The sequence below is a fragment of the Dermacentor variabilis genome, chromosome 3, assembly GCF_050947875.1.
Source record: "Dermacentor variabilis isolate Ectoservices chromosome 3, ASM5094787v1, whole genome shotgun sequence".
Classification (NCBI taxonomy): Eukaryota; Metazoa; Arthropoda; class Arachnida; order Ixodida; family Ixodidae; genus Dermacentor; species Dermacentor variabilis.
Genome location: NC_134570.1, coordinates 74,511,306 through 74,536,091, shown reverse-complemented (window position 1 = coordinate 74,536,091; position 24,786 = coordinate 74,511,306). Strand labels below are relative to the sequence as shown.

Genomic DNA, 24,786 nt, shown 5'->3' with positions numbered 1-24,786 from the left:
AGGGGTGTGCGGTAGCGCGATTAAAAGACGGGACAAAAGAAGACACCCCTTTTTTTAATCGCGCTACCGTACACCTCTTGAAGGTTACTGAGAGTTGAGGAAAAATACGCCATAATCGTGAGTCTAACAAGCTCAAGCGTTAGACGGGGCCAATAAAGCAGGACAAACAAACGTTTGTCTGTGTCTGCCTCTAAATAACTTGTTATTGGCCTAGTTGGTCGGTAGTTGCTGCAGTCATGACCGGGCAAACAAAACAGACAAAACAAACGCAGGGCTGGACACCACGGGGACCTGTGGTGTCCGGCCTTGTGTTCGTTGTCTGTTGTATTGGCTCTACAATGGCTTCGCCATCTGTCAATTTTTTTTGCCGTCTGTAATACGTGTCAGCATGCGCATTTTCCTTATGTGAACAGTGTCATGTAGTTCCTTCGATTACCTCAACTTTTCACATTCACTTGAGAAACAACTGGGAAGAAGTGTTGCCTTTTAACAAAGTTGCACTTTACAGATGGTGCAGAGACGTAGCCTCGAAGAATCGCCCTTACACGCAGCGTGTTATCATGGAGACGAAGAATTGGCAAGGACATTGATACATGCTGGTAATAACGTTAATGCGAGAGACAAAGACGGTGACACACCTCTTCACTACTGTGCATACGGGTAAGTGGCGTGCAATAGTTGAAATTAAAATTAAATTATGGCGGTTTTACGTGCCAAAACCGTGATATCATTATGAGGCACGCCGTAGTGGGGGACTCTGGAATAATATGGACCACCTGGGGTTCTTCAACGTCAACCTAAATATAACTACACGGGCGTTTTCGCATTCCGCCCCCATCGAAATGCGGCCGCCGTGGCTGGGATTTGGTCCAGCGACCTCGTGCTTAGCAGCCCAACACCATAGCCTCTAAGAAAACACGGCGCGTCAGCGTGCAATAGTTTGCAGCCAGGCCGTGCGTTTCATGGAACATTACAGAATAACAATAAGTTAAGCTGTGCTAATAAATTGCCCTAATGTAATAACAAAAGTGTCAACCTTGCAGTGAGCGGTGGCTTGGTAAACAAAAACAGGTACTTAAAAAAGAACTCCATTCTGGCCCTGCGAAAGTGGATGCCAGCAAAGCTGTCGAAAACCACCGCTACAACTGCTGAGGGGGGTAGGCAATGCGTTATGGCTTTATAGTTAAGGTAGTAGGGCTATTTTAGAAGGATGTTACGATTGACAGTAATAGTAATTTTGACAGCACGTCCCCCCCCCCCTCCAAAAGCGGTGCAGCAACAACATTGAAATCAGTTGCTATGCTGGTTATTTTATACACGAAAGGATACGGACGTCACACCCCACGTCGCAAGCAGGCGACGTCGCGGCAACTTGCGCAAAGTAATCTTTACGGGGAGACGTATGCGGGAAGCGCTACGGGCTTCGCATTAGTATCACGTGTGCCTTGGCATCAATTATATTTGTTTGGATGCTTGTTTTGAGCTTTGTCTTTATTGAAACGTACGCTGCTCTGTATGTTGTATGTGAGATTCCAAAGAATGTAGGCACTGTTCGCTTCACTTTGCTGAGTGCTTGCCGCTTCTGGCTTAGGAGGGTATGAGCCATTACATATTTTTTCCTGCTTACGGGGGAATGGCCATTGGTGTTTCTAGCTTTCTGTCGACGGAAGGGAAATCTTGGGACCCAAGCCATATACAGCTTCACTGTAAAAGACAGCAGACCTCAGCAAAGATCAGAATTGTTGCCTCAAGACATGGCTCGTGCCCATGAAGGGGATTGGACAACGTGTCTCATTGGTTTGCTTGTTCGCCCTCTGTCCCCAGCTGGCTCTCATTCTGGTAGCCGGCTTCTTTCCTCAAATAATTTTGCTTATGCTCTACAGGAACTGGGCAAGAGCTCAGCAGTTATAGGGTGGTTTCTTATAGGGAAGGTTTCAAAGAAAGAATTAAATAAGATTATATTATTTGAAAGGTAAGTACAATTGTGTGGTAGTACCGTAGGAGTAGTGGGGATTAGATAAGGCCTTACATTTTCTTCGTGAAATGCGCAACTCCTCTCTCTATGGCGTAGGAATGAATATTGAGGAATCCGGACTACTTACATGTGCCGAGTCCGAGATGCAGTTTAGCATCTCAGACTCGCCCTATCTAACGAGGCCACATTTATTTAGTTAAAACAAATAGCTTTCTAGAACCTTCTATTCACATATTTTTAGTCATAGGCTGAGGTTAAATACTGTTTTTGTTCGCCGTGGTTCAACATTTTACCTTTGGAATATATTGAATTCAAGTAATATTACTGCATCGTGCTTATTATTTATTGTTTCGTTTAAAACACACATTTAATTGTTTCCATTGTTTCCATTTTTCAGGAAGAGAAAATCTAAGCACCTACCTGCTAGACGTGACTGCAGTATCACATTTTGAGCTAGCCTTTAAATTCAGAGTGCCTTTAACCATTTCGAAAATTGTGTTTTTTTGTAAACAAATAGTTAAGCCGCAATGGAGGCAGCCGTTACTGTGTCAAAGACTTTATGTTTTTAAGGATCGATGGCTGGTTTAAAAGGACCCACATCTGACCTTCAAGTGGGCTATGAGGTCAAAACGTCTACTACAACTGATGTCCCGAGCGAAATGACGCAGTGCCACCTACGAATCTTGAGCAATTTTATTTTCTCTGTTCATTTGCAATACAGAGGAAATGAAATTGCTCAAACTCGTCGCTTGGGATTCTGTGAGCTACTGTGTAAACTACGTGGCGTTGTCGCTGCAACGTCACTGTTGGTTTCGACCTTGTCGATGCTTTCGACGTTGTTTTCCACGAACTACTTTCGGTGCATCCTGTATTCTGGCTATGTGCCATGTTCTAGTCTTACCATCATGATTCTTATGTACGCTTCCTTTGTGCTACCAACGCCGTTCTCGCGAACATGACACCAAGTATTTGTACGCAACCACACCGCCATCTCGTAAAGAAGAATTTCTATGCGATGCCCACATAATGTCCGATAGTCCAATCAATACTGTTCACTAAAATATTGATAGTTCTGGACTCCGAAATGCGCGCAGAGATTTGACTCCTCTCAGTCTGCGTGCAGCTCAAAACCTTGCACTAATTGCCCATCACTGCCGTTTCGCCGTAGCTCACTCGACAAGTGCCTTCGACTCCTAAACGCTCATTGGTTAACTTTCATGGGCTCAAATCCCAGTGGAAGCGGGTGTCAGGTAGTTTTTTTTTCATGTTCTGGCAATGCCGAAGCTGGGTTTGACGAAGGTAACGAGACTAAAATAAAGACGTCGATGACGGAAACGGTTGTAGTCCGCGTAACAGGATGGACGGACGGACGGACGGACGGACGGGACGCACGGACATTGCAAACCCAGGTTGCAGCGCTTAACAGCTGTCGAAGTAAAACAAAAGACGGGTGGCGACGCTCCCATAGTGTTCCCTTACCAGCTTGATCCAACGTAACAAATTTTGACAGCGTCTGAGGTCAGCAGCTGTTTATGTGCAAAGAAGGAACATATTGCATTCTAAAGAGAGCAAAGACTATATCTCGTAAGTTTCTAGAACACAGCCATCGCAAAACGGCCCAAATTCGAGAAATTAATTTAAAGTTTGCGACATCGCACTCACGTGATATCAGTGCTCAATCTTGTGTGGGTGCGACATCGAATAAACGGTAGCCCTGCTTTCTTTTAGCTACTTGCAAACAAGCTTTTTCCGTAATATGAGGGAACAGACATCTCTGAAGCAATACTTCATAAGTTAGAATTGTTTTATTGTTGTACATTAGTGTACCTTTAATAATTCTTTACTATTGTCTGTGTCTTAGCACGCGCCCTTTGCGATGAGAAGAGCTGCAGCAAAATATGCATGTAGAACTAACGCTAAGTCCTACGGTTACGTTAAAAGCTACAAAACCGCATGCTGTGTATTTTTTTTCTTGCAACATCAGCCCTTAAATAAAGCAAGTAGCGTCCTAGTTGCTCTGCCCATCATTTTCTCAGCCTGAACCAATCTCGAGCGCACAGCAGCCACGTAAGTGAATTATGGTTTTGCAGTCAAGTGACTGCTGATCACGAAGAGGCTTTAAACGTGGGCTTCCCAACTTGTTGTGCAATCAAAAACTCCAGTAGAAGGCACGAATATAAATATGCGAAGTTTAACCTTTGAATTTTATTACTGTCGTAGCCTAATTCCTTCGCAGTCGTATTCATTATTTATCCTTTCTTGAGTGTTCTGCCTACTAAGTCAAGGTAGATGGTTGGTTTTATTGCGCCTTAGGCTAGAAGAGTGCCGCAAAAAAGTACATGTAGTGATCGCCTGCCTGTATCAAAGCGAATACTTAGCATAGGCTAAGAGGAACACATCGCCTTCATTCGGCCACGCAACCGTTCAGGAGCGAACCACTCCCGCCCCCTAGAGATTTCAACGCGACTCTATATTGCGTAATGCAATAAAGAAGCCAGTAGTTGACATCGCTGGGAGGAAAGCGCACGACACTTCCGTTTCGCCTCCGAAGTTGAAGCTGCGTACATTGGTGTATAGATTAGTGCGATAAGATCACGGCGGGTAACATTTTGCAGGGGAGAGAAAAGGGTATTACATTGAACGTGCACCTCAATATGACCATACGCGCGCAATCGCCTGCTTAGAGAAAATAACTCGAACATTAGGCTCAATATATATGCTTAGTTATAGCAGGTACACCCGCGTGCATTATGAGCTGCAACACGGTGCATGTGTTCAAAAGGGCCCCATAACTGCACGGCGGCGCAGCCATACGAAGAATTCATGTCATAAATAGAAGTATTACCTGCGTTTATTGCTCCAATTTTTCGAATGTCAGCACCGCCGTGATGTCTTGCGGCCCTTTTGAACATAGGTGCCGCGTTGCAGCTCATATTACAGGTGGCTGTATACATTGGCCACAAATTTCTGCTAGGCTGGTGCGCTCCCGTCAAACTATTGCTAACCAAACTTGCGGTGCGTACGACAAAACTTTTCTCTTTATTAGTCTTTAAAATTCAGGGAAGCGGTCAAATGCATCAGTAGGTTTTTTAACGCGACCGTATGTTCTTGAAAAATTCTGCTTTACTGTTGTACCTGATGCGTAACTCGTTCTTTAAATCTCTATTCAGGATAAATAACGAAAAACAAAATTAGATTACATGAGCGTCAATATATGTTACCGGAAATCAAATGGTGCTGCACCTGTATTATTTACAGAAAACCCTCCTTTTTTCCTTCTACAAACGATTTCGAGAAATAGTCCGGGAACGAACATCAGTGATCTCGGATTAGTACCGCGATATCTTATTGATAGAATTCCTACAGTACTCAAGGGCTTGAATTTCATAATTAGTGCACGTGGGCTGATGTTATCATTGTGAAGTTATCTTAGTGAGCATTTGTTACATAAAAACCTTGCTGGTAATAGCCGCCTGACACGTGCTGTCGCGAATAATGTGTGGCCCGAAATAGAATGCTTACTTCTGCTGCATTCTATCTTAAGGATGATAAAGATCTTCGCTGATGCACCAATATCATATATTGCCTACATGGTAAAGGGCCTATTCACAGTATTTGCGCTGTAATACGCTATTATGACCTCATATGAAGGTTTATTTAGATACCATAGGTGCCAATAACAACATCCAGTCGCTTGTCACTCTGCCACAGGGGGCTTCCCAGAAACTGAGCTCCAGTAATGTCGGAGGTGAGGACTTTCGCTATAACATCAGTATCTGCTTTGAATCCAGGGCTGCCTAGCTTTCATGCCATCAAGGGAAATCGTCACGCGTTGCAAGTTTAGAAAAACTAATGATTTCTGCATTTTGCAGGAACGAGCCCGGTGCCATGCGCCTTCTTGTCACCGCAGGAGCGGACCTAAACGCAGTGAATGAGAAGAACCGGACGCCACTGCACATCGCTGCTTCAAAGGAGCACGCGGACTGCGTTCGAACTCTACTATCTTACGGGAGTCGCATTAAAGTGAATTTGCAGGTACAAATTGAAAGGCAGAGTGTTGCCACTGTCGAAATGTGGTTGTATCTCAAGCTAAGCTCGGTTTTTCCTGTTTAGTAGCACGAAAACACATTTTCTTTTGGGAAAAGAGGGCCAGAACAGGCGTTTACTAATTATCTTGCAAAGCTCATCGTTAACCCACAAGCTAATAACACTTTGACGGGGCATAAAATGCGAGCCGATAACCGTGTGTCCAAAGCTATAAGTGTGTGATGTTCATCAGCTATCGTCTGAAAGCCTAGAGACAATTTGTATAGAAGAAAATAGTCTCTCTTTATGCTCCACTACCCATCTAGGCCATTTCTTATGAAACATGGCATACTTGCCCTCGTTTCCGACTTTTCCCTCCTCGTGGAGTTAAAAAACGTAGGTAAGAAATCGACACGGGCAGCTTGTGCACATCAGCAGAATCCCGACTAGCACGAATATCGCGATTTTTACCCCTAAAATCGGCTGCAGAAAGCATCGGCACCTTCTCAAAGTGTTATTTTTTTGCAGGAAAGTTTTCTCTTCCCTAATGCAAAATCTAGCAGACTAGAGCTCATCAGCTCTGGTCGACCTCTTTCATTTGTGTAAATAAAATCTTTCTTTCTTCATGTATGCTTATTTACGCTTAAATAAAAGCTCACAACAGTTTGCTTTCTAGTTGAAGTTGGTCGCAATTATGCACATAAATTATTTTTATTCGGTACATTTTCTTTTGGCTTCTGCGCATTCATCTTCGTAGGCTTCTTCCGCCCTTATACCCAACCTCCAGGTAGAGTTGACTGTGGATAGAGGCACGCCATCAGTAGAATCTTTACATTTCTGTAAAGGAAATTTCTCCAAATCTGGGGAAAACATTCTTGGAGAAAGATAGAGTGAGTCAGTAGAGGCTTTATTGAAAAACAAGGTACTAAGGTGGGTGGCCTTGTGATTAGGCGGCCACGAGCCCCCTCGGCCCGGGTGGCTTCTTCAGCTCTCTTGATGACCTTGAACAGCAGGTCAGAGTTCTAACTGAGCAACACGGCTTCCCAATGGCGAGAAATATTTGTCGTGATTCGCGTGACCTTTTGCAGGGCAGAGAGGTACAATTTTCTTTTAAGTGGAGCAAGTTGAGAAAGTTCGTCGGTGTTCATCTTTTCAGAAAGTGTGGAATATTCCAGAACAGTTGAGCACAACTGTTCACAGTTCTTCCGGAAGAGCCGGAAGCTGGGCTGATGAGGTTTTGGTTGAGAGTAAATATTTTTTAAATAACTGATGTTTAGGATGCATTGCTTTAGAGGAAGGAGACGGGTTATTGAAGAAACGACGAGACGCAGTGCTAGGCTGTGAAGTTGTTGGTTTACTCCGCATGCCGGGGGAGGGGCGCGGCAAAAATATAGCAGGGAATAGAGCGCAAACCTGTATGCAGATCTCGCGTGGTAAAGTGAGACACTTTTGTCAGCGTGTCTTACGCGTCACGCAGAGTGGTAGTGGTCGAGTGGCGATGGGATGGTGAAAAATAAAACACAGCGCTGTAAACCAAGTGAATGTCCTGATTTTTGGCCGTCTATGTCGTTTTCTGCTAGAAAGTTGCTCAGCCTGCACGTCAAGGCGTTGAGTGAAGCGTCGCCTACGTTGCAAAGAAGGTTCCGGTCAAAAAGAAACTCTTATAATAGAACTGTTCACAAGAGCGAATGCCAGCTAATGCTAGTGCTGAACATGTAATTAGCGAAGGTGTCCACCCAATGGAAAAGAGAACTTACAACAGAAGAACTTTGAGTTCTGTGCCTGAATCAAACTTCCTTGTCGGTTCCTTTGCGAAATACAAAGCAACATTAATATCTGGTCTTGAATTACTCTCTAAGGACGTTGCAGGAGACACGGCCCTTCACGATGCCATCACCGTTGGCAGCGCAGAAATCGCCAGCCTGCTGATTAACTTTCGCACGATGGACTTGTCAATCACGAATCAACGGGGCTTCAATACCCTACACCACGCCTGCTTGAAAGGAAATAACCTGCAAGTACTTTTTTTATTCAATTGCTTTTATCGACATTTTTATGTTCATTGACTTTGCTTTTTGTTTGGAAGACTTGGTAGATCTTGAGGAAGCCCTTAACCTTTCACAGAGTAGCGCAGGGCGCACACTTTGCTAAGGATAGCGATTTGGCCAAGTTAGTCTAATTTTTGTCCTTTGATTTTTGCAGCTCCGTGCACCAAAGTATGGAAACTTTCGCTAAGCTTTCGTAATATTTTTTTCTGTTTCCGCGCACTTCGTAGTGCAATCAGGTTGGTGTGAGCAAGACGGCAGTTTGTGCGTGGTAGAGTCTCTACCTCTCTCTCTTTGTTAATTTGCTTTTTGTGCAATATGCGGAAGGAATTTGTTTTTAGTGTCGAGAATTTATTTGTAGGCAGGCTATTGAGAACACATGGGGGCCCGTCAGTTTTTTTGGTGGACCCTGGAGATAAGACAGGCTGCGCCTGATGCTTCACCGTTTGGTTTGTCGAGAGGCTTTCTGATATAGTACAGCAATCACACGTGCTTGAAGATAACGGCTGCCTTTTATTGCAAGAGGGGCTTTAGTGGAGGTACCTCGCAGTTTTCCGTTCCACAGAAACTATGCCATCACCAGACATCGAAACGCCAGGCTTGCCTGCTTAGGATTATGCCGGTAGCTATTTCTGACTACTTTATACTTGTAACAGGTGGAGTATGGTGTCGTAAATTTTCGCTACCGTTCATCTCACCTCGGCAGCAATATTCGTGCGTTATCGACATCACTCATGGTTGTCGATATCGGGCTTCATGGTCTACCTTATGGTAACACAGCAGGCAGATCACCATGTCACTGACTTGGATTGGCGGGATTTCAGCAAGCATGCTGTCTTCTTCGTTCGTAATAGTTTCAGCTCTGAAACGATTGAAGCACTCAATAATATCGAGAAACGTCCGAACTCGTCAAAAGACCCAATTTTATTAGACGCAGTGGGGTAAAATAATTTCCCGCTATGCGAATGTTATGGATCTGTTCTAATAGCCAAAGCCTGAGCACCATTGCAAAACGCTGAAAGACGCAGTGTAGTATAGTATGGACGATTCTGACACTCTCGGTTCTCGTTTGCTAGTGTGAGCTTCGATTTCAGGGCTCTTGACAGCTAGTTCACGTCTACCAACAAACAAACGCTTGAGAATCCTTGTATTCCACTTTCTCAACTCTTGCACGCTCACCGCGTGAGAGCAGACCACGTGAGAGCTAGAGAAACCTAATACATTCAGTTCTTATTTCTGATTTGTAAGCCACAGAGAGTGGTGTGGTTGAGCAGCAGTGTTTCACAACACAGCGTAGACATGTCCTGACAAAGCGGTTGCACCAATAGCACATAATTCAATGGACCGAGGTAGGTAACGCCACTTGAGGAAGCATAAGGAAAGGGGCCTTGGGATCTAGGAAGAAATGCCGTGACAGGACCAATCGTGTAGACACTGACTACTTGCTAGTGACCTGTTACTTGTTCTAGAAGCGCTCACCAGGCTAAGTTACTGTGGTCACCTAGTTTGTTCAGAAATGAAGTAGACCTCAATTTTTTTTTGTTGTCGTCAAAGTCAAGAACCTTAGGCAGGCTAAGTGCATAAAATGTTAATTTGCCACCTACCTTTGCAATTTGTTCAACCACTTGTTTAGAAATCATTATCCGCGAGCAATGTATCTAATCTATTGATTGTTTGCATATTAGTTGCTTTAAATAAATGAAAAACTTGTAGGCAGACCCCCAAACCTTGGCAGGACCACAACGGCGGTTGCGTAGTAGTGAGGATAGTAATATTCGGTTCACTTGTGCGTCCATGGGGCGAGTAAAACTTTGAAATGCACGGCGGGGAAGTGATACACCTTAGCCAGCTCGATTCTTTGACTAGCCTTTTGTATCGAATATAGTAACCAGTGCAAATAGGCGACAGCTTTCTTAGTTCTTCCGCGTTATTTCTTGATTGTTTGTCTCTTAAACACATGACCAAGCCCATAGAGTTTCTCACAATATTATTTACAGGAAAATCCAGCGTTTCTTAGGAGTTTCTTAACTGGCACGGTGCTATCATGGGAATGACGGTACATTGGTGTGCAAGGCTTGTGTTGGCTGGTTTCGTACGAGGCTTTACCTACAACGTTGGTATGACACTGCACATAATGGACTAGTACATGAAATCTTCGTAGAATGTTTTAATTCACCCATATTACATCTTTCAGTGAAGTTTACTCACCTGCAGTGCATGCTCAAGCACAGAAAAGCAAGAGCAGGCTTGAACAGCAAGTGAGCGCGAACCTTGCCGTCTGTCCTCCAGCCTTAGTGGCCCGCCAGTACTTCTTACTTTCCTCTAATTGCACGTCCAGTCACAATGCCTCATGGTTGAATAAAACATGTTTTGGCATAATAATAAGTGACTGGCATTCCCACATACAGTAGGGCAGCAGCGCCAGCTATTCCTTTAGTGAGAAATTCTGTGAGCGAGCCTATTAGGGAATGACATGTAGAACGCATCGAAATGTGGAGAGTTATTACGAAGCGGAGACAAATGAGAAAAATGAAGTGTGTAAAACCTCGTTTAAAAGAAAGCTATTTTTTGATTTTTCCTCGCTTGGGTCTTTTCGTATTGGTAAGTTCTATATTCTTTTCAAGGGAGCTTCCCTAAAACCTTTAATAGCTTACTTGACGTGTCAGCAAAATTCACAAGCCACAATTTGGAGAAGCGAGACTACTGTACGCTGGTGCATCATCATCAAGCAACATGCACCTATCTTATGCTTCTGCCAATCCCTCAATGTGCCGATAGATTTACAGAGGGCCACGAAACAAAAAAAAATTATGTCTTGGCTTGGATCTCCATTATGTGTAATCTTTTTTTTATGTTTCTTTTGTGTAGCCACTGCACCTGCATGAGGCGCATTTTGTCTTGGATAGACACAATATTCCCGGAGGAATTTGCTATAGAGGTACTTCTGTTACGCAAAAAAACGTGCTGATAGAGAAAACTAATTATACTAGGGCAATGTACGCTCTTCGTAACGAATAGAAGGTGGCCCTTTATCCAAACCTTGGTGTTTTCAGCACAATGTGGCAGGCCTCTCGTATGCACGCGCTTGCCCCAATAAAAAAAGGCACTCTTGGCTGAAAAGTCATGAACAGGGAAGAAATTACTACACACAACTATAAGGCGCGTTGGTATTGTTTTTGTTGAAAAGATTCTTCGCCCATCTTTTCTGACCTGCCGCTGTAGGCTGAGTGAGTCGTGTTGCGACACCAAGTGGTACACTCTGGCTTGCACGCAAAACTAAGGTGCGGTTTTGTTCGGAGTATTTTTAACCAAACCATTATGGATTAATTTGAAGCAGACTTCTGACAAGGTTTGTCTTTACACTGCAGCATTGTGGAGAGAATCCTGTCAAAGCGGCCGAACTTGTTGAACGTCGCGAAGAATGACGGCTTCACTGCTTTACACTTGGCGGCGAATAATGGACACCTCCGGGTTGCAAAAACCTTGTTGGCGAAGGTAACCCTATTCCATACTATGGTCGTTAGATTGGCATGCATTGTATCATAGTATGTGCTGGTTTAAACTGTGGTGAAACACGTAACACGCTGTCAGTTACATCAGAGTGCTATTTTAAGTTTTACTGAAAAAAAGAAAACTTCCGAGCTACCTAAATTCTCGCGCTCAGCAAACGACGTTGCGAGCATGGTATAAGAAAGTTCTGCCACATGTTACAATCATGTAGCACTTGAAGGCGAAAGCCTGCAGCACACTTCGTAATGCATTAAGTTATACGATCGAAGGAGTCAGACTTCTGGCAAGGCATAACGAGCCGCAGTGTGAAGTACACGTGTGGTGCTTTAAGTTGACCTCCTTAACGACACATGCGAGCACTTAATGCAACTACCTAAAGGAGCAGCATGCTTGTTGCCAATAAGTGTTACAAATGTGTAACACGAGCCCAATACAATTACTTTTCAATCCTCTCAGCATGGGAAAGCAGCACTCCTTTTCGAACGCCTTGCTTTCGCCACTTCGCACGTCGTGCTCGTTTCGATCCGCTAGGCCCCGGGCGAACGTTCTTCATCGCCATCTTTTTCGCTGCGCAGTCGACTATCGCTACAACCGACGCCGCGTGTCGTCAGCGACGAACGCCTGTTCTTCTGGCTGCACGCGCTGTTCGTTACCCTCTCACGTGGGGTCACGTGAAGTTTTTTGTGCCACTCGACTACCATCACGCAACGAGCCACATAAGTCCTACTGGGAGGATTTTTCCTTTCAAAACAGAACGCAGAGCATGACCCAGACCTGGATCATTCCTTGTGGCTCGTGCCACAACAGCAGGTGAAAGGAGTCGTGGATATGCCTCCTCCAGCATGATGGTCTCAGCAGGGCGAGGCAATGTGGTGGTGGCGTTGGGCAGCGGCAGCCTACTAAAAGCATCAGCGTGACCGAGTTCTTTACCAGGCTTGTATAGAAGTTTGTATTTGTAAGCGGAGAGCTTTAGAGCCCATGACTCTGACCACTCGAGGCAAAGCTTGTACTAGAACAGGCTTATTGGTGCTACAGTCCAAGAAGTGGTTTGTGGTCCACTGTGCTTCAAACAATATGCACCACGAGTACGGATGGAAAAGATCCACCCCAAACACCAAAGCCAGTGTCTCCTTGTCACTTTTGCTGTACTTTTTTCCGTTTTGGACAAGCTCCTTGAGGGAAAAGCGATATAACGTTCTCGGCCAACTGCCTCTTTGCACACAATAACTGCACCTATACCATAAAACGGCGTGTCGCAGCTGAGGCACAGAGGCCTGTCAGGCTTGGAAATGCACGAGAACTGGAGCTGAGATCACCAGGTGCTTGCAGGCAGTGAATGCATCTCGCGTTTTCTGTCTCCACTCCCATTTTCCATTACAAAGAAGCAAGTGCAACAATCGGAGCATTGCAGACAAATTGGGCAAAACACGCTGATAGAAATTGACAAGTGCCAAGAAACTTTCGAGTTCCTTGACATTTTGTGGCGCAGGGCATGCCGAATGGCAGCAACCTTGTAAACATTCAGGGAAAGGCTCTCCTTGCAGGTGATTTTCCCGAGATATTCAAGCTGTGGCACGAAGAAGTGGCACTTTTCGAGTTTCAGTTGAAGCCAGGTCCTTGAGCTTTGTCAAGCACAGCACGGAGGTTACAAGTGCTCAGCATCGTTTGCGCCGGGGACGAGAATATCCTTCTTGTAGACTGCGAGATGACGCATTCCGCTGAGGAAGTTCTCCATGTCATGTTGAAATATCACAAGAGCAAATCAGACCCCAAACGATAAGCGGGTGTATTGAAACAACTCCACATGCGTTGAAATCTTCACGTACTTTCTAGAGGCCTCATGAAGAACAACTTGCTGGTAGGCAGTCTCGCAAGTCCAGCTTTTTGAATTTATCACCTCCAGTCAGAACTTTCCAGAAGTACTCAATCCTTGGAATCGAGTAATTGTTGCTGTTTTTGTCACTGTGGATACTGCGTTTATGTTGGCGCCAGGATCTCCTCAGATTCTGATGCGCTGATTCTTTTTTCTCACGGGAACATTAAGTTCTGGCAACTTTGCTGTCTTCGCTGGAACTGGGATGAAATTTGTTTTTAATATTTTAATTTGTGTGACTCCACCTGTCAAGGCATACGACAGTGGGTTTGGCTTCAAGAACCATGGGGGGGGGGCATCTCAAGGAACATGTAGTGAAGCTTTAGCACCCTTGGAACTTATCCGCACCTTCGCCTAACACATAAGTGTACTCTTGTACTAGGCATTTGATGTAAGAAAAGGCATGAAAGGTCACTTCAATGTCGGAGATGCCGATGCTCAGCTCGCGTATTCAGTTGCGCCCTAGCATAGTGGGTGATCTGTCCGTGCAAGTAAGAAAAAAGGGCAGGCCAGCCTGCTTGCCATGAAATTTTACACTGAGATCAACTTTGCTTTGAACTTTTTTCAGTTCCCCGAATAGCTTCGCAAGAACATTTACGGCGGCTGCACAGGAATCGAAGACAAAAGCTGCAGCAGACGCGACTTGGCGATCACGGAGACACTTGTCCACGTGTACACTCCCATGCGCAGCGGCTTGCCGCAAACGTTAATTGTGACGGTGAAAGACGGAGGTGGTTTGGCGTAGTCAACTTGCCACATGTCGAAAACTTCGGAAGACGAAGTTGTAACGGCGTTCTCATCTCGGATGGTACTCACGCGATGACGAATGCTCGAGGACAGTGAACTTCTTGCCGAGAACGAACGTGTGTTGAGAGGTCTGTTGCTTCGGGCTTGGCCGTCTTTTCCCTTCTTATTGCGTACTTTAACCAAGTGACCTCGTTTCTACAATAACTACAGATGCTCTTCGCGTGCTTGCATTAATATACAAAGTGTCAGTCCCCGCAGCGGTATCAGGTGACGTCCCCCGAGCCTGACGAGATACGGAGAGTCAAAAAGGCGCTGCTAGTGTTTGCTTGTACCATAGAGTTTCTCACTATAACATGTGTTATAGTAAGAAACTCTACGCCTTGTGAGATCTCCTCTGCGTCTTTGTTTTGCTGCTTCCATCGGTAGGGCAATCTGCATGGCGTTCTTGAAGGTGACGTCCGTTTTTTCCTGCAGTCTTGTTTAGACGTCTGCATAATTTATGCCACCCACTATATCGTCGCGGAGCCTGTTTTCAAGTTTAGCACCGAAGCTGCAGTGCTCGGAAAGGCTTTCAGCGCTGCAATGACATTATTGACAGAGTCTCCTTCCACACGAACGCGCGAGTTGAAGCGAAAACGCTTCAAAGCGAGAGATGTCTCCGGGCAGTAGTGGTTTCCAAGAACTAAAAGAACGTATGTGAACGTTATTTCATATGTAATCTTGAGCCCTGTATGTTGTAGGTTAGGCCCATTTGAGAGCTTAAATGGTGCGTCGACATCTCCTTGTATCATATCAATACTAAAAAAAAATCTCGTTTAGCGTTTTTTCAGTTGGCTTGTCGGGCCTTGACCGAATTGCGGAGCATCATTTTCGGCCCACAGCAGCTTATGAATAAGGATGTTCACTTGTCTTCGGCGATAATATTCGCAACAAACTATGTTTCTCGAGCCGGTCCCTGTAGCAGCGCTAGTCATCTCCTCCTCCCTCGAATGGCTCGATATCGGTGCGATTTAGCATGTAAACGCATTGTCGAACGGTGGGAAGTGAAGACTCACGTGAAAATTTCTTTCAGCTTCGACACCAGTTGATACATGTAGAGATGGCCGGTGGTAGTAGGTGACTACTGGGAAAAAGAGTAGGCCGTCAGGTCTGCGAATGAACAAAGTAATATGCTAAGCCATCAACACAGAACGAAATTGACTTTATTCTCACACGCGGCCTCATGCCACTGTTTCCCGCGTAGCGCGACTAAAGGCAAACTATTAGCGCCGTGTGGAGGCGCTTCAATTGGGCTGTTATAACATTATAACAGCACTTTGTGGATTTCGTTACGTGCATTCTTGCGTCAATGTGCTGAGAGTGTATATGCACCTGGACTTTATTTCTTATTTCTTATTTATTTCTTTACTTTTTACTCACTGACATGTGTTCGAGCTTAAATTTGATTCTTTTTAATAAACTCGTGCTTCAGTGTGGCATCACGTCATCTACCATTTGATTCTTTGGTACGCTATGTACAATTTTTATCACTCGTAGCATGTTAGCCATTATACAAGGTCTCCCACATAACTTGAGCCAAAGTTTTAAAAATGAAAGGCACTCGGGACGCGAGTTGAACCGAATGAATAATGTTGGCACTGGGCCTAGAGTTACTCAGGCTATTTTTTATATCCCCTTAACTAACGGATTAGTTGTGTTTAATTAATAGAAATTTCAAGCATTGGTTGCTGACCCCAAGTGCGATAGGCAAAGTTGTAGAGCACCTTGAAAAACCTCTGAACAATTTGTTTCTAACGCAATATACCTCACGTCATCCTTTCTTCAGCGCGCGAAATATGAAAAAAAAAATTCCACGTCGCGGGGCGATTGCGCACTGTTATTGTGCGGCTCTCAAGCGTGCGATCGATGAACAAGGTCGGCTGCCGCGTGAGTGGCCCACGATAATGCGTTACGTCTGGCGTTGGTATCTGGGCATGCGGCTTTCATCGCATGACGGTGCAAGTGCGTTCTGCTGGCCGACCGGTGCCGAAGCGATGAAGCGTCTAAGGAGACGAAAGAGAACAAGAACATAGCATTATTTTTTGATGCTTGAAATAGGAAAGAGCTGGCAGCCTGCAGATGGAGTGTAACGGGGTTGGGTGGGGAGGCGGCGTTAGGGCCGGAATGATTTGTGTGTTCCAAGAGGTCACCATCTTCTGCAATGCTCATTTGGCATCTCACAGGCACATTTTTCGAGGCGTTCTTGATCATGGTACCTGGGATGGAGTCGCAGGCTTGTCTTGGTTTTTCATTTAGGTTGTCGGATGTTGTGGTTGGTGTACGGTATACTTAATCCTTGACGTAGTCCCAGAGAAAGAAATTGAGGGGAGTTAAACCTAGCCACCGTGCGGGCCAAGCAATGGGCCAGTGCCGTCCAATCCACTGCTGCGGGAATACTTCATGCATCCATTTGCAAGCTTTGGTGCTACCGTGCGCGGGAGCACCATCATGCTGATACTAAATATCCTTGATCCTAGTCAATGGAACTTCGCAAAGAAAATCCTCGAGCGCCTCATCAAGGATGTCGTTGACGTATCTTTCGCCTGTAAGCGTGTTATCAAACAATGCGGGGCCAGTGATAGTGCTACCGTAAACTCCTCACCACACATTAACCAACGACTCATACTGGTGATGTGTCTTCAAAACCCAGTGAGGGTTTTCGTCGCTCCAATAGTGAGTTTTGTGGATGTTCACTTCGGTATTATGTGAAAAGGTAGCTTCATCGGGCTACAGAATTTTGTTGACAAAGCCTGGATACTCTTCCGTCTTGATTATAATCCAGTTTTCAAAGTTCTTTCAATTTTGTAAATCGCGGGGTTCCAACATCTGGTGCAGCTGCACGTTGTACGGGTGAAGTTGCCTCTCCTTAGAAGAGTATAGGCTTGGGCTGGTTGGTAAAACATGGTTACACTGAAAGCATAGCGCGCAAAAAACGAACCACAAAGACCAGACAGGACCAGGTGTTGAACGTTAGCGCTTGTCCTGTCTGGTCTTTGTGGTTCGTTTTCCTGCGCGCTATGCTTCCAGTGTAACCTTGCCTCTCCTTAAAGGGACCCTGAAACGCTTTTGACGATTTTCTACAAACGTATTGAGTCGTTAGAGTAGGTCCTTCTGATCATTAATTGACACATATAAGTGCTCCGCGTAAAGCGTGTAATTTAGTATAAGGTTTTAAATATGCACATCGCTGCCGATCGCAGCGCACTGCTCGGCGGAATTTTAAGCCGCCCCTACCCATATGACTGAAATCACCCACACGACGTCAGTGGGGCGAGCTATCCGATTGGCTGACAAGGGCGCGTGATCGATAATTTTTCCAACTTTATGGTAAACAAATGATCTTCGTAATAGTTTGAATGTTAGTTAATTTGTTTTTATCAAAAGAAAGTAACATAAAGAGAATGCACAAGAATAATTTTTCAGTACACTTAAGCACTTCCGGCACACAGCATGTGTCGTCTGCTTGTGTTACAACGTACTCCATTTTAAAGAGAGCGCCGCGGTCAGAGTCGGTCTCAGTCTTTTCGCGAGCACTATAATTCGACTTTGTTGCCTTGTGGACTGCAAACGTAGCGACTGGCAATATGTCAAGCTGCGACATCGTGTCCCTCTGCAAGGCAGCGTACGAGCGAACTGGCTGCTGCGCATCGGACTGCCGCTATCCGATCGGCGCCAGGATTTGCGCGTTTGTGGCCGTCACTTTACACCGGAAGATTGCTAACGCAATAGCGTTTCCCGAGTCCGGTATTAGGGAAAACGCAAGCGCAAGGGGACAGAGTCTGGCCGCTTGACTTTGCCGTAACGGGATGAGCCATGAGATGAGCAGAAGGGCAAATGCGAATGGTCTGCACGGTGCAGCCACCTGGTGGCACAGAGCTCAACCATACACAGTAGCAGCAACGAAGTGTATTCTTCTTTGCTGCTGGTGTGTATTTTTCGCAGGAGTGTAACACGTTGTTTTTATAAATGTTTAAAATGTTTTACACTTGGTTAGAGCAATATTAGCGCTTTGTTTGGCTGGTTAAGCGCTGCACCAACAAGTGTATCGACCGCGCAGACCGATCAGGCCGCTCACGTAAGTCTACGCTAAACTTCCTTCATCAGCTTGAGTTTATGCCTGCAGTCATTTGCCGAAATGACCAGCTTGCCTGTGGTTACCGGAATACAAGACACGTTCGGCGCTACGACAGAATGCTCGCAACGCACGCTGCTTCGATAGCTCTCGCTTGGGGTCGACGGCCAAGCGGCTAGCGGAGCGGTCTCGCGCGGGCGGGGGCGGGCTCCAAAACAACCGGAAGTGGACGATGTGACGTCGCATCGTGACGCTAAACCAGTGAAGGCGGAGCTTAGCCCCACTCGCTCGGCGAGCGAGTTGAGGAGGAAAAGCATGGCTAGGGAGGAGAGTAGCTTCTAATCGCTTGTAGCTCCATTAATACGTAACGCTTCACTTAAATTGTGGTGCGAATGTTCCACTTAAGCTGTATCCTACGCGTCTACAAAATTTGTCCGAACCGTTTCAGGGGCCCTTTAAGTATACTCTCCACACTGAAGACTTTGACACTCCGGCTTCAGCATCCACGCTTACAAACACCTGCATGTGGGTCTGAAGAAAACTTTGAGAGAATACCTGTCTCCACGTCCTCGCCCAGGATTGAATATTTGTGTCATTTCTTCGTAAAAGTCCCAGTCTGTCTCAGCGTTTGATATGCATGCTCAGTCGTCATTGAGCGCGGACGCGTACCTAGATTCCAGCGTTGAAATAGCTCAACTGCGCACCTTCTATGCCCACTTGCCGCACCTATAGCCAAAACCATATCCACTCTTTTCTCATTGGAGTAAGCCATATTTGCTGGTCAACGTTGGTCACAGCCAAATAGCGTTGCTGTGGATAACAAGCAGGAATACGGGCGCCTGATGAGCGATGGATATATTGCAGTTCGCAGGGATTTGTTCAAACGAGGTACATAAGGTATGGTCTGCATCCGGTAAACTGGAACAGCCTGCGGGCGTCCTCTCTTATGGACTGACGTATCGGTAACTGTGCACAAGTGTGAAGCCAGACGTGGCCACCCGATACTGCGACCACGAAGCGATGCGTGTGTGCGGGGTGCGACATTAAAAAAGAAAGTCTGGTAGACAGTAAGTGTGAGAAGGAGAGCAGACGGGGCCAGTGGCAAAAGAGTCATCGTCTGATGAAGACATGCATAATCTTCCTTGAATACAGCCAAGGTTTCTTTACCATTAGTTAGTTTTGTTCCCTTGTGATATATCTTTTTTTATTCAAAAGCTAAGGTTTAAAGTTGTAGCATCATCGTTTTTTTGTGGCCTTACATGTTTTATCGCCTCGGCAACGCTCGGCCAGTAGCATGCATTTGCACCGTCATGCGATAAGAGCCACATGCCCAGATACCTGTCGCGGGCCAGTCTCGCTGCAGCCGACCTTGTTCATCCATCGCACGCTTGAGAGCAGCACAATAACAGTGCCAAAGCGCACCGTCACGTGGCATTTTTTAATATTTCGCAGGCTTTCTTTGGAATGCGGAAAAAGGACCCCGGGAAATATATCATGTTCGAAACAATTTATTGAGAGGTTTCTCAAAGTGCTCTACAACATTGCATATCACACTTGGGGTCTGCAACCAATACTTAAAAAGTTGATTAATTATACATAACTAATCTGTTAGTTAAGGGGAAAATAAGAAAAACAACCTCAGTAACTCTTAGGCCAGTGCCAACATTATGCATTCGGTTCAACACGCATTCGGAATGCCTCTTTGGCTCAATTTATGTGGGACAACCTGTATACATAAGGTGCCCCTAGATAGTCTTAACACACAGCAAGGGAAGACCACATAAACTGTAAAGCGACATTAATACACGAAACGTCGTTCGTCTGGCGTTAGTTGCTCCATGAAGAACTGGAAGTTGTCGATAGTGTAACGCGCTGATTTTACTTTGCCGACCGGTTGTATAATATCACCTTACATTCTATGTTACACTTGTTCTTCACTTGCATTAGGTTTGGTTTATGATGGGCTTCCCTCTACAAGTTAAAAGGATTAGCGGGAGACACGTGCTTTCAACCTCCGATTGTGACGCCGGTTGTGACTCAAGGAAATACTTGCAGCGTAAGATAATGACTTTTAGTGAAATTAACGCACGATCCTGTGAATCTGAATGATATTGAACATCTTAGTTTGTGAATGTTTAATTCCAGGATTCCACGAAACACATTAGGTCTGAAGGCTTGATTTCGCGAGTCTGTTGGAAGTGATTCTCTGAACCTAAGTGAGCACCAGGTAACTGGTGCGGGCGACCCAGTGAACTTGTGAAGCTGAGTGAGCGTGCCTGCGCCTGATTTTGGTGAATGTGTGCTCGAGTGAGCTCGGCGAGTGTAATTTTTGCGCACCGGAGTTACTCAGGCTACTTCTTTATTTTCCACTTAACTAACTAATTAGTTATCTTTCATTGATCAAATCTTTAAGCACTGGCTGCGAACCCCAAGTGTGTGACACAAAGTTGTATAGCACCCTGAGAAACTTCTCGAGGCGCTATGCTGCCGTGTGATTTACATTCTTCCTCTACCTACGCATAGCTATGCCACGTGCCGATCTGTGTGCGAGTCAGAAATATCTTGTTAAGGTGCATCAGCTTTTTGACGAGACACTTCGCATAGCAACGACTTGATGACATTATGCATGAGTGTGGGCTAAACGTAGATAACCCTGCTGCCATTACGTGCGGCAGTTCAATTAATGCTCGTACAAAATGTAAGCAATATTTTCACGACAGTGAGTGACAGTAGTGGCCGTAAAAATTATCGCCCCCAATTTTCTGTGCGTTGCGCAATTTTAATGCCATCATCAATGCTCCCACAAAATTTTGAACCTGTTTTTCAGAGGCAGTGTGACATTAATGCCCATGCTTCTAAAGGAGAGACGCCACTAATGTTGGCAGCGTTCTTTGGCCATTGGGATATCCTGGAGCTTCTCGTGGAGTCCGGGGCTGACATCAATAGGCAAGACCAGGACGGAGACACCGTGCTTCACTTCTCCATTGCCCGGCACCAACTGAGGAAACTCCAGACATCGGGGACAGCGAATGCTCCTAACGTGTCAGCGGTTCGTGCTGTCATGATTTTCGAGACCATGGCTTTCGATCGTGAATGACCATGCTGAACTTATCTCATTTAATAGCAGCCGGTTCAACACAAAACTGAGCTAGTTGTCGCAAATTCATGGCAACACCAACAGTGCACTGAAGACTAACATAAGAGCTCGTGTTGTCACTGGCCTTTTACTCGTCGTTGCCACTGTATTATAGTACTACCACGAGTTAACTACACACAACTTCGTGTCTTACATCAAAGTACCTGAGTGACTACTTGAAACTTAGCTAAACATGCTTAAGTGACTTACGATAGATATTTGAAGGCATGCTGATGGTTAAGATATAGAACTTGTAGTGGAACACAATCTTCTTGATTTAGGTTGTGACTAAAGGGACTTTCCTAAATGTTCTTCCCATCCACCTAAGACAAACTGTAAGCAGGCATTTTGGATGTTTCGCGTCCGTTCTGGTGTTCCTTGCGTGTGCTTTTTTTTAAAGAAAGCTTCTTGTCAAAGGTAGCCTAGACTTATTGCTCTTGACGAGGAGAGTGAAAGTTTTACATTTAAGAGAGAGAGAGCTCTTTAATAGGATTTCTACCCACAACGGTACCTTAGAGATTTTGGTGTTGCGCTGCTGAGCTCTAGGTCGTGGGCTCGATCCCAGCCGTGACGGACGCATTTCGATGTGGGTGAGATGCAAAAATGCTATTGTACTTTAGGTGAACGTTAGGTGCACATGAAGGTGATTTAGGTGCACGTTAAAGAAGCTCAGGTGGTCAAAATTAAACCGGAGACCACCACTATTGCGTGCCTCAAAATCGGAAAGTTGTTCCGGAACGTGAAGCGCTAGCAGTTAATAAATCATATTAAATTTCTTCCCGACGTGTGTATAGCCACGTACATGATTCTCTGCATGGGGAAGGGGATAAGTAATTGAAAGGGAGGGAAGCAAGTACTACACTATTACGAATTACAATAACTCAAACAGGCCTTGAAGCAGTTTTTGACCTAAGTAAAAAAAGGAAGCTTTCCCGATCTCTTAACGAGGTCCTTGTGAAAATGTCAGCCAAATAATAATGCACCGCATGCAGCAGGGAATTTGTCAGAAGCAGCTAACAGGCGCTTGCTCTCGCATCCGCAATGTAGTCTTAGAAAGCACTCGACCCATCAACGCTATTGGCTGATTTCGTGATCGCGAACACATTCTCACTAATACACAATAGCTAATTTTGAAGTAAATACATGAAAAATATATACGTTTGCCATCTCAAAACGAGGGCACAGGCATTTCAACTTTGCACTGCGCGTATTTGCATTTGCTGCGCGTGGACTCCGTGATGGCAGCGGCGTTTTGCGTAGCGTAGCGCATTCCTGCCAGCACTGCGTTCCGCGACGAGCCATTTCGCCACCGCGACGCTCAACTTTTGGCCGGGGCTTTGCCCTTTTGGCTTGTCCGCTGTGTAGCTTCCAGCGGGCTAGCAGAGACAAAAAGAGAGAGATAGCTGGGTATCGGTGTGGTAACTTCACTCATAGTGGAAGGATTCGAAAAAAAAAATTGCAGCATGCCACTAGCGGGATGACAAACTTTAAGAGTGAATATATTCTGTGATTAGATTGAAAAATGCTTCAAGACCATTTCACATTTATATACGAAGTATATATCCACAGCCACTTATTAGGCATGGGAAAAATGCAACGGCGCGGATCCCACTAAAACCTTTAGGCAAAGAAAGCTTGCTCGAGCGGATCATTCAGTTGCTCCTAGAGAAATTGGAGGGGCCACGTGACCGTAATATTGCTGGTTCTCTGTAGGCTTTTCAAGTTAAAGGCAACAGCCCCTCTGAATCCAGCAGAATCTAAAGCGGGCTGCCAAAGTGATATAAAACGCTCTTGCAGCGCACTTTAGATTCTGCTGGTTTCCAGTCGAAAATACTATAGATCCCTTGACTTTTTTCTGAAGTGTCTCCAATAAAGGTTAAATTCTGGAGTTCTACGTGCAAAAAATTTCACCGACGATTACGATACTCCCAAATGCTAAATCTAACCGCGGCGGTGTACGTGTTTTCATTTCGTGATTTATTGGATGCACTCTTAGACAAAGCTACACCCTTTGGGGTGTATATCTGCGACACAACAATGTCATCTACCTTGCTTGTGTTTCCTTTCTTGAAAACGCCGCGCCCGCTACTTTCCTGTCGGGAATGCTATGTCATGCTGATAACGCGCGTGCCGTTCGTTACTGGGAAGTACTGGGCTCGTGGCGTTAAAGAAAGGAAATGCGGACAAGAGAGATGACGTTTATTGTTGAGTGGCAAGATACGACATAAAGGGTGTAATTTTGTTTTAGAGTGTGGCGCGGGCAATCCGTCTCGTGCAGCAAGTTGTACACGTAGCGTAGTGCGGCGCGACTGCCTTGGTAATTGGGAAATTGCCAGAGCCAGCGCGTGGGGGACGTGTGTGTGCGATTCACAGCAGCCGTAACAGACAGACCTCTGCTTATGCAGCGATGTTTCCATACAGACAACGTGCGCTACGATAGCGCGATCTCGTAGCCATCGTCGCCGCAAAGGCCGTTTCGTGCGGCACTACGACTTCCTTCTCAAGCTTTCTCCATGCCCTGCTCCTCCGCTTTCCGCATCATCGTTCCGCTGCACCCTCCTCCTCCGCTTTCCTCTTCGCGCTCTCTTCGCTAACGCTGTATTTCATCTGCGCTCTACGTTTGGTTGTTCATCCTTTTGCTGTGCTTGCTCGCTCTGTCACGAGGGACGACGCCGACGCTCGCCGCAGGAATGGGCGCTTTAAAACCACGATGTGATTATCAAGCACGCCGTAGTGGAGGACTCCGGATTAATTTTCACCACCCGGAATCCCATAAAACGCACCCAATAGATGGTACAAAGGCGTTTCGGTATTTCGCCCTCATCTAAATGCGGCCGCCGTGGCCGGGATTTGATCCTGCGACCTCAAGCCACGATGGTGGGTGCGTCTGTATTGACAAGTCGACCCTGGATTGGGGTGATGCATTTACAGATATTGATTGATTTCCTTCATTATTTAATTAGACGGCACTGCGACCTTAGTTTGACGAGGGGACCTGTAAAAGCAAAAACACACGCGCACGCACGCACGGACACACTTCACGTCCGATTGTTTACTCCAGCCGAACGCGCAAATCCTGTTTTTCACTCGCGTCGGACAGATGTCAAAGCAACAAAAATTTTGTTAGCCTGATGAAACCTAGCTGTGCTAGGTTTCATCGCTTAGGTTCTTGTACGAATCAGAACCCATCCATGGTCATTTGGAACGTGTGTCCAAGAATCCCTGGGTTATTTAGTATCTGCAATATGTCTTGCTTATTCTATAGCTTCTTATGCAGGACAGTACGAGCAATTTAATCAGTGTTTTTACATAGGCTTCATAATGTCCAGTCCCAGTGTTTGGTCTAATTGAACAAATCGGGAC

General features: G+C 45.6%; 1 protein-coding gene across 4 annotated transcripts in view; it reads left to right on the top strand.

Annotated features, from left to right (window-relative positions):
* Nucleotides 1-24,786, top strand: part of LOC142575877 (E3 ubiquitin-protein ligase MIB2-like) — a 75,657-nt gene that overhangs the window by 38,133 nt on the left and 12,738 nt on the right. For 3 of the 4 annotated variants that reach the window (XM_075685628.1, XM_075685627.1, XM_075685629.1), the window contains 5 exons: nt 509-660; nt 5,848-6,010; nt 7,861-8,015; nt 11,415-11,541; nt 21,115-21,336. In XM_075685628.1, coding sequence (XP_075541743.1) covers nt 509-660; nt 5,848-6,010; nt 7,861-8,015; nt 11,415-11,541; nt 21,115-21,336 — 819 coding nt within the window. The remainder of the gene's footprint in view (nt 1-508; nt 661-5,847; nt 6,011-7,860; nt 8,016-11,414; nt 11,542-21,114; nt 21,337-24,786) is intronic. The other variant, XM_075685630.1, reaches the window with a different exon arrangement.